This window comes from Cyanistes caeruleus, chromosome 5 (assembly GCF_971803275.1).
Source record: "Cyanistes caeruleus chromosome 5, bCyaCae1.hap1.1, whole genome shotgun sequence".
In the NCBI taxonomy this organism is placed as follows: domain Eukaryota; kingdom Metazoa; phylum Chordata; class Aves; order Passeriformes; family Paridae; genus Cyanistes; species Cyanistes caeruleus.
This window is the reverse complement of record NC_141705.1, coordinates 36398923-36415416: the sequence shown is the minus strand read 5'-3', so window position 1 is coordinate 36415416 and position 16494 is coordinate 36398923. Positions and strand designations below refer to the sequence as shown.

Below are 16494 nucleotides of genomic sequence, written 5' to 3'. Positions count from 1 at the left end.
GTAAACCCAAGGAAACCTACTGCACTCAGGAAAATTATCTAGTTTTCTAGTGCTTGAGTGAATTCAGCAGTCTGAGGAAGATAAAGCTGTTGTTGCATGGGGATAAGACCACACACCTGCAGGCTACAGCAGGGAGGGTTAGAGGAGTGAGCAGGGAGTTCTTTTCCTTTGGGAACAGGGATACCTGAAGCCGTATTAGGAACTTAGCTACTTTAAAGAGTTGGGAGGCAGTGATTGTGATCTTCCTTCCAAGGTTTTTGGTGTTGCCAGTATTGCTTTCTCCTAAATTTGGTAGAGTGTGGATACACCTTTATCATCTGTATTTTTCATCAGCTGACCACATGACAAGCTGAGAAGTTGCTGTCAAAGAGTAGCTCTGAATGGTTTGATTTTAAACTGTGAGATTGTCTCAAATATTGATGCAGGTCCCTGAGGGAAATGGCTCTACAGAACTACACAGTTGAGTGTCTTCATTAATTATATGAACAATATTCAAAACCCAAGAAAGCTGGCATTGGCAGGGGAGTCTCTGAGAATATAGTCAAAATGCAGTTTTTGTTTGGTCCTGGGAAATTGAAGAAATAATTTGAAGGAAATAACATGAAATTCAGCACTAAACAGCAAAGAGTGCCACAGCTGAGGAGAAGTTTAAAGCATAAATGCAAATAGCTAGTTAGTCAGTACTGTGACAGAAAGAATGAAAGTGTTAAATTGTTAAATAAAGTTACATTTTCATCCTGTGATGTGTTAACATTCATAAAACTTGCAGGTGGATATCCCAGTCTGCCTATCTGTCATGGACATGTTGCCATGTCCAGATTTGACCACCATGTCTGGGAACCATGGACTAGTCATTTCTAGACTCCAGATGAACTTCAGAACAGAGAGGTCTGAGAGGGGGGGGATATTATACCCTTCTGATATGCAAAAGTCATTAAAAAGAGGATAGTATTGAGTTGTTGCAATGGTGACTAGGGCAGGTTTTTCACAATTGTAGCATTATTCCCCCTTTATTTACTGAAATTTGCATCAGGTAAAGGCAGTTTGTGACGTGATCAAGGAGAAAACTTTTGCTGAAGTTCATCAGCCCTTAATATTTTACAGAGGACTGTACAGAATTTCAATGGCAGTGGTGGTTTACTTGTGTACCATTATTTTTTTTTTGCTATGAAAATTGTTTTTCCACAGACAAAGATAAGTGCTTAGTGATTTGTTGAATTCTCCAGCTCAGTCAAGGGACTTAATTTAGTAACTGAGATAGAGGGAGGAGTGTTGTTAATTCACTGATGTATTTCATTTATGTGTTTGTTTCCTAGGAGGGAAACATAACATAATAATGAAATCTTTTGTGATAAAGTCGGTTTGCAAGGCGTACAATAACAGGGAGTGTTTAACTTGAAAATGTTTTATTTTAAGATTTAAAATACTGTAAAGCAATTCAAAGAAAAATGCAAACAATATATTCAGATTTAATGTTTGGGCCATGTATGAAATAATATTTCAAAGAATTGTTTTAAATGTAGCTTCCTATATAATAGCCCTAAAAACATTTTATTCAGTATTATAGGTCAGTATAGAGGCCCAGCTAGAGTGGTTTAGTGACTGAGGAAAGCCCTCCTCATGTATCAGTTTCTAAACAAACATCTTTTTTGCAAGAATTGGTATTTCAAAGGATTATTTACATCAGCAGACAAGCCACGCACTTCCTGAAAATGGATTATTTCTGTGTTTTACTACTTACTGCAATAGATCGTATGCTGACTTCTTACTAGAAAATATATTTAAAAGATGTTACATTAATCTCCGCCTAGAGTACAAATTAGCTGTGTTTCATCAATGGAACTGTAGCTGGAAAACTGAACTCAAAATCTTTCATGCGAGGAAAAAAATGTTCTTGATTATATTCCTTTCTCTGAAACAGGAGCTTTTTATTACATACATTACTTGTCAAGAATGTGATACATATTTCTTGCTGCATACTTGGCTGTTGGCTTTTGTCTTGATAATGAAATACATACACACATGCTCTGAATGGATCTTGACAGTGGAGTGAACTTCATTATTCCACAGAGAGGTGAAGGAATATTGGCTCAGTTGCACAGTGTTCATCATGTGGACACTATTGCTCATGGCAATGAGAGTTTGTGGAGAATGACATTATTCACTTGGAGTTTTGCCTGGCACCCATCTTTATTATTAGTGCACAGTAAATAATGTGATGATCTTGAAGAACTACCAGAAATGCATACATGGATCTTGCACTTGCATCTGCTGTGTGATTTCAGAGTCGTTCAATTTACTGAAACAAAAATAGGAAGACTTTTTTCATTGTCTCCTAATTTTCTTCCTAGTCATCACTTCAGATGGCACCTGTCTGTAATTAGAGTCTGTGTCCTACAGCAGTCAGGGTGTGTCTTTAAAAACCCCAAACAGGTGGTGCATCTCTTGCATCCATTTCCCTCCGACTTATGAAATCCCCCAGGAAGCGAAATCAAGTCTCAAGGTGAATTCCTCCCCTGTGATGCAGGAGGAGGACTGTTGCTTCTGCATGGGGATTTGGAGTAGTTTAGCTGAGTTTTCTCCTTGGAAAACACAGGTGTACAAACCACTCCTAGATTAATGGGAAGGTATCTAAAGGGTATTGGTACAGACAGGGTGATGTATGGAGGAAGAAAACTGCTAATGCAGAGCATGCTGTGTCAGATTTGCTTGAAGCTGTTCTCCCTGCTCTGGAAAGAGAAGCAATGAAGACAAAATGCTGACCTCTGTGAAGCTCATTCTTCTTCTGAGAAAATGTACTTAGTCTTTCTTTCTTGCTATTATTCTTTGTCAATAAATTGTACCTTCCAGGTAGAGCAGGTTTCGGCCTCCAGGAATAGTTGCACCTGCAAGTGATTGAAAGATGTTGTCAGGAATCCACTTCACCTAAGCCCAAAACACCATTTAGTTGTGACCATATCACTTTTCTGCCTCTGTGGGGAGATTAAGCCTCATCACTAATCAAAAAACTAAGTTATGAATGGAGTTCTTTTAGCAATACTTGAAAGCAGATGTTTTCCCTTTGGCTTGATTCTTTTCCCACTTGCTCCTAATATTAATTGTTAATGGAATAACATCCTGTTTAATTAGGGTAGAAGCACGGTTCTGCTTTTAAAGTATAGGTATGAGAAGAAAATATTCATAGTGTTCTGTTTCATTTTATCTTCATTTATAAATGTAGCATTTAGAAGAATAGCATCCTGTGTATAGCTTCAGAATGAAAGCTTTAAATGCAACTCTGTCTATGCTAATGATTTCAATCTTTGACCTGCAGTTCTGTGTTTCATAATGTACTTATTTGTGTTTTGCAATTTGTATTTAATAGCTTGTCTAAGAAGGTTCATGCATAACATTCTTCCTTTAAATCTTTCATTAGGCTTTTTTTTTTTCTCTTGCCACCAGAACATGGCTGGGTGCTACAGTAGCTGCTTTACAGACATAACTATTCTGTCTTATTGCGGGTAATGACAGCCAACAATTTACTGTTGTCGGTTCTGTGTTGTACAACTGAGGTTTTTAGGAAAATATTTTCACAAACTAGGACAACAAATGTCAGACTCACCTAATTACTGTTCTCTGTGCCTTCTATGGGCTCTCTTCTGCTAGCTGGAAATGAGTGGTTTGAAAATGTTTTCTCTAGCAAAATGTTCAGATGTATTATCTTGGTCTTTATGGCATCATAGTTCTCCATTCTGTTTAGTTGGTAGTGAGGGATTTTTTTTAATTACGAAAGTAAGTGTCAGGAGTGAAACCTGCAGGTGAGATCCACGCTCCCAGTTCTCACCAGCTGCAGAGAGAAGCATCCTCTGAGTTTTGCAGGGAACATGGCAAAGTTTCCCAAACAGGGAGTTGGGAAACAAGCTGTAGGACAGAGTGGAAGCATTCAGGAGATTCAGATCAAGAGATTAAAAAGAAAGTAAGTTATAGTAACAGTATAGACACACATAGACACCCTTGGAGGTGTACAGATTTTATTCAGTCAGCATAATCTGTGCTGACCCTGGCAGCCAAATAACAGATGATAATCTCAAAGATTAAGAGTAAATTACTGCAGCATAAACAGAGGTGATGTGTGGGGCTAAAGTAATGTCCCATGGCGAGAAGTTTTTGGACAGCTGGAGTAGTTCACCTCCTTGGGGGAAACAGGTGATCTGAGGCCTGAAACCCATCTGTGTGCTGACACCAAGCAGCACCTCAACCTCCCCCTGACATTCAATTCATGGCCCCAAGGACAGCCTCCACCTTTGAGGCAGAGAAGCTGGGGGAAAGTGAGGACTCAAGGCCTTGAAGTGGACCCTGAGTCATCTTTAAATCTGTGTTTGAATTATTTCTCAGAGCTAAAAAGCCCATTGAATCAGAAGCACAGAGCACTCTTTGTGTAGTCTGTAAAATGATAACAGTATTACCAATTCCTCCTATGAATACCACCTACTTAATGAGACTCTCTGTCAGTAATTTTCTAGGTGATATGGACCCCATTTGTTTGAGGTGGTGAATGTGGCCAATGATGGAGATCAAATTAAATTAGTTTCAGTGAGGTCAGTGGCTGCCATTTCTGACAAAGATTTTTCTGATTGTATGTGATTAAGGATTTGCTTTTTCTGTTGTGTTTATTGTATTGGTTTTTGGTGGCTTTAGGGGTGGGTTTTTTGTAACCTGTCTAGGTTTTTTGTAAGCCTGTCTAGGTTAGATTAGCTCAGTTGGTTAGAGTACATTGCTAATAATGCCAAAGGTGTGGGTTTGATCTCTGTACAAGCCATTTACTTGTGGATCCCTTCCAACCCAGAAGATTCTGTGATCTTCTCACCACTTGCAAGAGCTCTTATTACTATTCAGCTTACCTTCCTGCCAGTTCAGGATTTGATACACCTTTTTTTATGCTTTCTAATGTAATTCTGAAGTGATAGGACTATCTCTAGCACTTTTTTTTTTTTTTTTAATGACTTGGGCATTATTGATTGCCGAAATCAATTTCTCCAAATCTTGAGATATTTCTTAAAATAACCAAAACACCTTCTTTTTTTTTATATATTATTAATTTAGGTAAATGCAAAGGAATATTTTTTTTCTGGAAGTAAGTTTTCTGGAGACAGGAGTCTTGGGGATTGAGTTAATGTGGTTTCATTGCTTAGATGTTATTTTTTTCAGTTCTCAACCTTTTCTTGCAGTATTTTCCTTATAGATCTCTATAGGTTAGGGTGACCCCTCCATGTGCTGTTACATGGCAGGCAGTGGGACAGTGCTGGCACCAGAGTATCTGGGCTGTGTGAGCTTCTGGACCCAGGAGAGAAAAAGCTTGCAAGGCAGCTGCAGTCTCTGTTGGTGAGTCACCTAAAAGCCAGCAATGTACCCAGTCCAGCTTGAGCTCATATCATCCCCCATTTTCCTGCTTTTTAATTACTCCCAAAGGTCCCCTTTTGCTAGCTGTTCTTAGAAATGTATCCTCTACCTTCCAGCTAGAAGAGAGTTTTAGTGTGCAGCTCCTTGGATGACAGAGGCTGGCTGTCTCACTTGCACTGTGTAGGGATTCTTGTTCCCAGCTCTGAGATCAGAGTGGTTTGCTCAGCAGTTTCCACTATGGCCTGTGCAAATTAGCAGAGCTCCATGGCAAACTGATTATCTGTGTTTGCCTTCAAAGTCAGGTGCAGAGTTCACATACTTAGCTTAATTTCACTGCAATTGATAATATACCAGTAAGGTTCATTTCTCTGGTTTTCCACAGTCTGTCCATCCTTACAACATCAAATTAAAAGTAGATGCTCTCATGGGACAATCAAGTGCTCGACTTCATCGGTTTTCAGCTCCTTCATGCTCCATTGTGAAGTACTTTCCAGTGTTTTTTCTGTCAGTTCTGTACTTGAAAAACTGCTTTCACTGCTTCACAGTTTTTACAAGAAAATATTCTTGTGCCTCTGGTGCAGACTGGGAGAAATCTAATGCCTGGCTCCCCATTACCCTCCATAATGAGGTAACACAGTAAATTATAGAGCTTTAATAAATGGCAGTGACACATTTAAGAGAGCATTTCCAGGATCCCAGAATACCTTTGGCTGCATATTAACCTCTTCAGGCATAATTTTTTTTGTCTTCTTAAAACTTAATGCTCATGAAATCTTTGACCACTGGCAAATGGATGAGCCGCTTTCTTTAGTGATGGCACTGCTACACAAGCTCCAGCCTCCCTCCCTGTCAGCATGGAATCTTTTCAGGCTTCTGCATTAATCCCCAAGGACAGACATAAATGAAATATTAAAAGTACCTTTTGTTCCCACTTTCTTCTTGCATTTGAAGTAGTGTTTGTGCATAAGGGTAGAGTGGGGGCATTTGCTGACAGAACTATGGAAGAACTGATCAAAGGAATAACATCCATCCAGATCCTCAGCTCCGTGGCAGATCACAGCCATACCATTAACTGTGTGTCTCATCTGGTTAGCCTAGTGTGAGAGTTCTGTCTGCTTGAGTCAGAGTCACCAGGGGTGGTCTGTGGAACCCTGAAGAAAAGCCAATTCCATCAGGATGATAGGCAGCAGTATTTTTAGAGACTTTGCTAAAAAATCAGGAGAAGATTATTTTAACCATACTTCCACTTATTCAAAATCTTTGTAACTTGGAAGTGTTCTGGAAATGACCTTCACTAACTATTCAGTCTGATCTGATGTGTGAACAGTGGCAGGAATAGAACAGAAAAACCACTGAAACAGTAGGTGCCATTTCCTTGCAGTGCTTTAATATTAACACTTATTTGCCCACCTGAATCAATTTGGTGTTGCACACACAAAGCCAGAGCCTGAAATACTGCAGGAGATGCAGAACAAGCAAAGGCTTCTCTTTTGTGTGGAGTTTATGGCAGTGATTGCAATTCAGCTGCCTTGTTGGTCTTTTTTCGAAGTTCCCAACTGCTGCAAATATGCACGTAGTGCTATACAGTAGTGTGTATAGTATTTATCAGAAGGGCTTCTTTTCTCACTGGTCATTCCTAAAACCACCCAAGCTGCTGGGTGTACACATTATGTACAAAGTTATTTTGGGTGGACTGTGATGTCTTTTTAATTTTCTTTAATCTGCAATAAGTACATAATGTTTTAGAGTTCTAGAAAACATAGAGCTATAGTCACTCAAATAACTTAGTCAAGATCATCTTAACTTTTGACAGCAGGCTTCTGACTGATTGGATTTGTGATCTAGGATTCTGCCTTGGGAGGACAAAGTCTGAATTAAAGGATTATTTTGAAAATAAGAGCCTATTTTCAATCCAGGGGTTATGTTTCAAAAGGAATAATTTATTATCTTTAATGAAATAGAAATTTTTTCCCCTTGAGTTTAGACTTTGCTTATGATGCTATACTGGGCTTAATTAAATCAATAAAGCAAAAGTAAGCTCTGGAAGATAATTCTCTGGTTTATTTCTCTCTGTCTAAAAAGGGGAAGAAAACATTAGATAGCAATTCTGTTCAGATACTGCCCCCATACATTCTCAGAGAACTTTCTCGGAGGTAGTGATGGAATTTAATGAACTGGTGTTTTTCATAGAAACAAAGAATCAAATCAAAGCTCAGCAAAATCCAGGAAATCTGAAGTTCCTATTTTAGGGACAGTTGATACAATTTTGCCTCCAATCTATCTTTATTTCTACATTTAATTTTCAAATACTATATTTTCAAGGGACAACTACGAATGCAGATAATACCCATCAATATGAAAAGGTGCTAAACTGACAGCTGTTTCAAATTGTGTTTAGATGTTGATTTTTGTTTTCTCTAGCAGTTCTTACTTCCTACTAATAGATTAAAGGACTTTTTGCTGCTGCTGAACTCCACATGTCCAAGATCAATCCCTCCTCATGACATGAATGTGCCTCGGCTGAGGTGCTGCTCTCAACTCTGCTTTCTTGCTTTTGCAGCACTCAGGCCTCAGTCTTGTGGGACTGCTTGTATTAGATTTGTCTCTTTACTGTAACTTCCAGCTGTTAATTTGCTACTTGATTTTATCATTCTAAACACTGTTGCCTGCAGGACATTTTTAGAAGCTTTCATTTATTTTTTTGCTTCAGAATGCTCATTTGTGCTGACCCACCTGCTTAGTTTGAGTGCTGTAGATCTCCTCTAACAATAACTCAGACAGATTTCCCTTGGGTTATGAGAAGTAATTATGGGAAGGGGAAGCCTCTTCTTCAGAGTCTTCCATCTCTACCCAGCTCACCTCTTTTTCATTAATTTCCTAAATATGAGAGAAAAGGCTAAAAGAGCCTCATCACCCACATAAAGACTCATTGCTTTTTTACAATACAAATTTTTTAATGAAGTTTAGCAATGTGGTCAGAAAAATAAGAATGTGTGATGAAATTACAGTGGAAACTTCTATAAGCTGGAAGTCAAGCACTTTTAGAGGTTTCTTTGTAGCTGATTCTCCACAGCTTTCTGGCTCACCATTTGGAGAATGGAATTTTATCTTAATATTTCCAAAAAATGAAGTGGAATTTAAAAATTAAATGTGATAATAGAGAAACTTGGGAGTTAAGTTTAATACAACTTGGCTGCTTGAAACATGTTTCAGCACAATGATAATTTGAACTGGTAGTTTACATACATTTATGTAGGGTAAAAATTGTTCAGAAAAAGGGACACTTGAGTTAAAAAAGAAAGAGTAACTGCCTTAAGCTAATGTCACAGAGACAGGTTTTACTTCCTGAATGTTGATGATTTTGTAAACATTGAAATGGGTTCTGTTGTTAGGATGGATAAAACAATGCCTTTTAATAAATTTTAATTATATTTGATTAGAGAATTAATTAAGTACATAAAATAGTCCACTTTTTTTACTTCTTGGGATATTCAGGAAGATTTATTAATATTCATTTCAACTACTTTGACATCTTTTTCTATGTGCAGTATAGAAACTGTCTTTAGATGGAGCAACCACTAAATTCTTTTGTCATTTATTTTCTTAACTTTCATCAGTTTCTAGCCATCTGATCAACTCATCTTAATTTCAGTTTGGTTTACTTCTGCTTTCACTTCCTCCAAGTAGACAAGTCTGTCACTAATATTACACATACATAAATTTTGATTTTCAGGTTTTTTAGAACTTTTATGCAGGATTAGTGTCAGCTTCTGCCATTTGCTTTAAGAAGCTTTGGTACAGTATCAGGAATCCCCGCAGAGAGGAGCTGGAGCAGTCACCAGTGAAACAAGGTACCTGAATTTATCCCCCCTCCTGAGGTGCCTTCATGTGGTATCACTAGGGTGAAAGGGACATTTTTTGCTTAACAAGACATTGAAATTTATTATAAAAAATGCTGAAGCCTAGCTGAAAGCTACATTCAGTAGATCACCAGTCATTTCTGACCCCTTTCATTCTTTTCCATTACATCCCTGATACCACAAGGTCAGCAGGACCACTCCTGATTTCTGCTGTGGGCTGTTTCCCTTGTTTTTGTATAATGTGCCAGTGGGTTCGGCACTGAAGGTCAGTTTGTCTGATGTATCCTGCATGAGATGGACTCCTCTCTCCAGCATTCATCCGTCTCTGTTCAGTAGTTCAGCACAGAGCCTTTAATCAGTCTGGGTTACACAGAGAGGTGCAGAGTGCAATGTGTGCCATTCCCTGGATTTGATTATAATGGCCAAATTTCAGCTGTTTTGGGCAGGTGGTTCCTATCAGTGTACCTGCTGTACACATCATCCAGCACAAGTGCTTTCCCACTTTCATTTCCCTCCTTTTCCTTCCACAGGCTGTCAAAGCTTCTCTTCCCTTTTCACAAATCCTTTAGTTCCACTGCATGTATCACTTTTGCAGTGTAATGATTCTTAAACCCTGCTATGCAGCTCGATTGTTTGCAACATACCACATTTGTTTCTAATGCAAGCAGCTTCCACTCAACTCCTTTGAAGTTCATGTCATTTTTCTCTTACCTTGAAAATTCACAGGTGAGGTTATCTCCTTCCTCTGCATGTTAATTGCAAGCAGTTATAAAAATTTTTGCTGGCTACAGTTTGAGCTAGTGCTACACTTCTTTCAGTGCAGTTTCTTTTTGTAAGCTGTCTTTTCATATGAAGCACTTGCTGCCTTTTTCTCGGTTGATCCTTTTTGCAAAGCAAATTTTGTAGGGGTGGGGGCGGAGTTTACACTCTAACTAAATCAGATTCTTTCTCTGTCGGTGCACAGCAGTCTTTGTCCAGGTTGGTCATTTTTTGATTAGCTAGCTTTTACTTACACTATTGTTCTTGCATGTATATTCAGTGAGTCTGTGCGGTAGTTCTCATGTGGAAGGATTTTTACAAATATTTTTAAGTTTAGCAACCTTACCCTTCCAGCTTTTCTGATGTTTTAGGAGTCTTTGTCCTTTTAATGTTTTGACCATAAGCACTTTACAGCTTTCCACTGTAATTACTCACATAATATTATGCTAGAATAGCTCAAGTCTGATTGTTTAAGCATCTGAGTAGGACGTTTCATGAAAAAATTACTTCTACAAACATAGCTTTGTACTTGACTTTTCTATACAGAAGCCACTAAACAAGAGACTAATTCTTCTCCTTTGGCCTCAGTGCAGTTCTTTTATCTGTGTAAGTGATCCTATTGATACATAAGGACTTCTCATATCGGCCATGACTGCAAGACTGGACTTTTGTCTTCATATTTTGGAGACAGTTTAAGGCCTGTTCAGCAGTAGCTGCTTGTGGCATGGAGTGGAATTCATGCTGTGCCAAGCACTCTGTTTCACACAGCTTATTACTAATTCCACTCTAATGAAAACCAAAAGGCCATCCTGCTTTTCCCCTTCATTGCTCTTCCTAGAAAACAACAAATGTCAGAACATCTTGTGGAATAGGAATTAATGGGGCAACATTGCATTCAATTTATTCTCTTTGTTTTAAGCAAATGCAAAAATCATGAGTTTTCTACTGTTCCAGTCATTAGGTAGTTTTGTTAATTGCAATAAATGTTCTGAACTTCCACATCTAAAGAACAAGGGGTTTCATTACTCAATACTTATCACTGGAAAAATCTATCAATTCTAATATAATTTGTAAGTATGGCCAATTATTTTGGAATTTTAAATCTGTGATTTTTTTATCTTCCGTCTGATTTGCCTGCAGCAATTGCCTTTTTTATAGGCACTCACTGTGCTGAGAGGAATGCTTAGGAAAGATATAGTATCTATGAGAATTAGAGAAATCCTGCATTTTCCCAGTGATTTCTGGGACTACAATTCTTCTATCAGTAGCAATTTAGTTGTAAGCATTCTCTATGTAAGTTCTTCTTTATAAAAGGGCATTATGTTTTGATTATTTAAAACCTGAAGTCAAAAAGGACATGTTGTAATTAGATTTACTTTGGTAAGAATTGAAAATGTATTGTAGTAGTCAGAATCCTCAGGGGAAGGTTTCTAATAAAATCTCCACTAAATTTTTTCATATGTGGAAATACAGTCAATATTGAAATATGAAATGTCAATAAAAGTAAAAAAGTATTAGCATTCAGTGTATGTTACAGTGCACAGCCTTGCCAGTTTGGGGTTTTTTTTCATGGAGCTTTGTTTCTCAAAGCTTCTATGTGCTTTTAAAAATGTAATCTCTAAAGGAAAATGAAATTAGTCTTTAAGAGTCATGAAAATGGGTAGCTTAATGTTATTTTTTTAAGCTACTGTATAAAAGTGAAAGGAAAATTATCCATAATGTCTTTTATTACCATGAATGCAAATGAGGAGATGATTTTCTAACATTGATGTGTGGGGATTCACTGGCTGCCTGATGGTGGCAGAGACCACTCAGCTGTTTGCTTGCTATTTTATCATCTCTATTGCCTTGGATAAAAGACAGCAGTATAAAAAAGTGTTAAGGCAGAGAAAATATGGCAGAATATTCCATTAACATGATGTGCTCTTCAATAAACTTCTAACTTATGCATGGATTCCTGAAATATTTACCAGTCCCAAGTTCACTGACAAATCCTAAACTAGTGCCAAAGGGGGAAGTTTTTATTTTCCAGTCAGGACTTCCAGGATGATACCATCTGCTCCATAGCCCCAAACAAACCACCAGCAGTAATTCAAAACAAAAATGCCCCAGGATGGAATAATTTTCCCCTGGGGCTTCACTGTTACAGGACACGGGGCATAGGACCCAGTTTCATGTTGGCTCTCTGCTAAGGAAATATTGCCTGGAAGCCATCCAGGTCTCCCATGGCTCTGTCTTTTCTTCTCTTTCTGGCTAGACATCAGCGTGAATGTGTTCCTTCTGGACTCTTGCTCTAAAACTCATCAGGCTGGTGTTGATCTGCATTGGTGGAATTGCATAGTTGGGTTGGACTTTCTAAAACATGTTGTTTTCCTCTTGTTCAGCATAGGTGCCTTGGTATTCCCCTTCCACCACAACTTAAGGAACCAGTTGAAGGGCAACATTTGAATCCTGAGAGCTGTCAACGTATTTACTGCATTAGGAACATGGTCTTCTTGGTACTGAAAGAAAAAGAAAAGAGAAAATGCCTGTTTTCCAATACAAAATTCCTGCTTATAAAGTTGCAATATGTTTTTGTCATATTCTCTAACAATAACTTTAAATATCTCATCTGTTTTCTATATTGTCTGTGAAAAAGACTAAGTTAATTGAATAAAATTCCACATATTTATTAATGGAATAAATGGGAACATGGGAAGCATAGCAAATTATTTGCCTATAAGTCACATTACCACTGTGAGGCACACTTAAGGAGTTTTAAATGCTTAGGAAGGCAGATGTTTAACTCCCAACAGCTTCTCTTCAGCTATCCTCTTTCACCTTTCTGCCTTACTCTAGCCAGCACCTATGAGACTTAAATGAATTGAAAACTTTTGCTCACTTTCAAATGCACATTACTTCACATGGAGTACTGAAACTCATTAAATACTTTGGCAGGTTTCCAGAGTCCCTTTCTTCTCTGTTACTTAGCAACAAACAGAACTTTTTTTTTGGGGGGGGGGGGAATGGTATTGGTTTTTTGGCTCGGTTTTATTGGGAATTTCTTTTTTAATAAGGAGTTTGTGCATGACTGTCCACCATTCTCTAGATCAATCACATTGCCTGTTTCTCATTTAGAGCTCCTTTTTGGATGAATACAGGTAAATATTTTTTGGTTACACTACTGTTCATCTGTGCCTTTCATAGGTTCACAATTCAAACAACATTCATACAAAAACACCCAGAGGGGCACACACACACAGTCCAAACATCTTCATTATTGTTTGTGTTGCTTTATTCATCCTTCAGGTCTCCTGTAATGGCTGGAGGTCTATTTGCCGTTAACCGGAAATGGTTTTGGGAGCTGGGAGGCTATGATCCAGGATTAGAAATATGGGGAGGAGAACAGTATGAAATCTCCTTTAAGGTAAGTCATCAAGCCACTTTACAGAATACTTCCTTGCTGGTGTTATCACGATACTTTCATTCACCCAGGCTTCTGTCTTTTAACTAAAATTAATTTAATACAATACTTCTTTTCATTAGGAATTTCCACAGTGCCATAAGCAATTGCTCCAGAAGCCATACAAAAATCACAGAGTGCAGCTCCCTCTGAAAATGTGGTAGCCTACCAGTGTCAAAGAATGAAATTCTACTTTTTTTCCTTTTATCAAGTCTTCTCCACTTACCTTCGCTCAGATGCTGTGTTTGTGACCAAGTGTTGAACTCAGTTCAACAAGCCAACAGACAATTAATCCAGCAAAAAAGAAAATGGAATAATTTTTCTGTCCAGATCAACAAGTTTAATCATCTCTGGGAACAGGGTCCCCTGGAGTCAGCTCAAGAAAATGGGTGGAAATAGAGAAAGTCATAGGAAGAAAGACTCCTTTCAGTAGCAGTGGATCACTGGAGCAGCTCAGCTGCCATGAGCTGTTGTCTGCAGGCTCACTGGTCCAGACGAGATCTTTTAAAATCTCATGTAAATTATTGTAATGACATACAGGGAGTTTCCAAGTGTTCAGGTTATGTACAACCAGCCATGTTATATTATACCCTCATATCCTGTATGTGGACATGTGTATCGAAATCAGCTGGCATTTACATGTAGAGCTGAAAGTCTTGTTTCTTTCTGCATGTAAAACAGGCATTTGTATTATTTTGCTGAGGACTAACATGTCTAATTTTGAAAACTGAGTTTATTTTCCAGTATACCCAAGGACATAAAAATTTTACCTCATGGTCTCTACGTGCAGAGTTTTTCAAGGACTTGATACAAGTTTCATGACACAGATGATTTGAGTCAAATATATTTGGATAAAGCTTGGAACTGAAATTGCAATTCAAATTTAGCTCCAGGATCTTTCCAGTCTACTTCCAAACTCTGTCAGTGTAAAGCTCTTTAAATAAATTTAGCATGTCAGCCATGACTAATATCAGATATCTTGCTGAATCTGAGTTTCAGCTGCAATTAAAACAGTGCTGAGTCCATTCTGTTGAATGAAATGTACAGTGTTACAAGCTGTCTTTACAGGAGTTCCAAGAACTGCAAAATGTTTTGCATTAACTGGCTTACTCTCGTGTTTCTTCAAATCATTTCTATACCTCAGCAAAATAAAACAGGAAGGCAGGGGAAACCCAATAGCTAGACCATATGTTTAGAATATATTGATTTATCTTCTGTCCATTTAGATTTTTTCAGAGGCAAATATAAGTAGCTGCTTGTAGCTGTCACAATGGTCTCTGACAGGTGACCCATTATTTTATTATCCTATTTCAAATATTCCCGTTATTCATCTTTGCAAAGAATATGCTTGTTGTTTTCTCTAGACTTTGTATAGAAACCATGATAACACAACTGGAAATTGAAACACCACATTGTCCCAGTGTGTTTTGTTTTGTTCAAGTGAGAGTTTGTTGTTTTTTGTTGTTGTTGTGTTTTCTTTGGAGGCAGCTGTGTCACACTGGGTCTCATTTCAGTCATATCTCTGGATCTATCTCAGTATATAATGACCTTAGGGTCCTTGTCCTTTCTTACTAGTGTTAAAAGAAGAAAAATATAATATTTAAAAATTACTGTCAAATAAGAGTAAATTCCTGTTGGAAGAATTTAGAACATGTAAGATAAGTTTTAAGAGGAAGATTGCTGTTTGGTTTGGAATAACAAAAAATAGAAGAATAATTAGAGAGGTGGAAGAGATAAACAGAAAGAGTGGGGTTTATTATGTCGGAATCACCACTATCAGCTTGGGAAAGGTTTCGGCTTCAGCAGATTCTACTGTAGCTATAGATTCAATCAACTTAAAACTTACTTAAATAAGGACAAGTTAGCCAGACAGTCCAATTTACCAGATCTGTTGACAAAACTTAGTAAAGTCCACCAACTTAGATGGTGGACTTGCAAGCTGACCCAAAGTCAGTGAAAAAGCCAGATGACTAGACCACCTCATCTTCCTTGGCTTCACTTGAGTGAATCTAGAGATGACAATTTACTCTTTCTTAGAGCACCCACATCTATGGCCTGTGGAAGTGCTGTCAGACAGCTGCCCTGTGTTGATGCCACATCTTACATTGATTTGCTTGGCAAATAATTATTTGGAGTACTCTGGTGATGGTGATGCATCCACAGACTGTCTCAAAATATGACCTCTCCATTAAGTAGTTGCTTAGATTAATTTTTATGTAAGGAAGTGTTCGGGATTTTATTTTTTGGCAGCATCAAGATCAATTTTTTTAAATAAAAAAGGTGCTTGACTTCTTGCTGACAGTTCTCTTTGGTGTGTGCTAGACTTCTGAAAGCTGGCAAAGCACTGGAACTCACCTGATTAATAGTGTCTTCACAATAACAAGGAAAGCAACTATTTGGGAAATCCTAAATTTAAATTGGTTAGACAGGTACAGTTTATGTAGTAATCACCACAGCACAGACTGGCAAAAGATACTAATGTCCTGTGTTTCCTGAAGACCCTTGTGGTTCACCTTGGCTGCATGCCAGATACCCAGCAAAGCTGTTCTAACACCCCCTCCTTATGTGAGTATAGGAAAAAAAACAAAAAGGAAACAAAAGGTTCGTGGCTCAGGATATGGAGAGGGAAGACATCACTCACCAGTTACCATCATGGGAAAACTGGCAAAAAATATTTTATTATCAATCAAATCAGAGTAGGGCAATGAGAAACAAACCCAAGTTTTAAAACACCTTCCCCCCACACCTCCTTTCTTCTTAAGGTCAACTTTACTCTCTATTTTTTCCTCCTCCTCACTCTCAGGGAAATGAGGGCTATGGTCAGTTCATCATATGTTGTCTCTGCTGCTCCTTCTTCCCCAGGGAGAGGACTCCTCACACTCTTCACCTGCTCCAGCATGAGGTCCTCCAAGGGCAGGAAGTGGATCTCTGATCTCTGCTCTACCATGAACCTTTCATGGGCTGCAAAGGCACAACTACCTCACCATGTTTTTTACCATAGGCTGGAAGGGAATCTCTGCTCCAGCACCTGGGGAACCTCCTCCTCCTTCCCTG

General features: G+C 38.3%; 1 protein-coding gene and 1 long non-coding RNA gene across 5 annotated transcripts in view; one reads left to right on the top strand and one right to left on the bottom strand.

The window, feature by feature from the left end:
- GALNTL6 (polypeptide N-acetylgalactosaminyltransferase like 6) overlaps positions 1–16494 on the top strand; it is a 424227-nt gene that overhangs the window by 368046 nt on the left and 39687 nt on the right. For all 4 annotated transcript variants that reach the window (XM_086890290.1, XM_086890291.1, XM_023924965.2 and 1 more), the window contains one exon: positions 13287–13404. In XM_086890290.1, coding sequence (XP_086746416.1) covers positions 13287–13404 — 118 coding nt within the window. The remainder of the gene's footprint in view (positions 1–13286; positions 13405–16494) is intronic.
- The window catches only part of LOC147653044 (uncharacterized), a 78123-nt gene continuing 69049 nt past the window's right edge, over positions 7421–16494 (bottom strand). The window contains exon 4 of the long non-coding RNA XR_015287174.1: positions 7421–12499. This is a non-coding gene — a long non-coding RNA (uncharacterized LOC147653044). The remainder of the gene's footprint in view (positions 12500–16494) is intronic.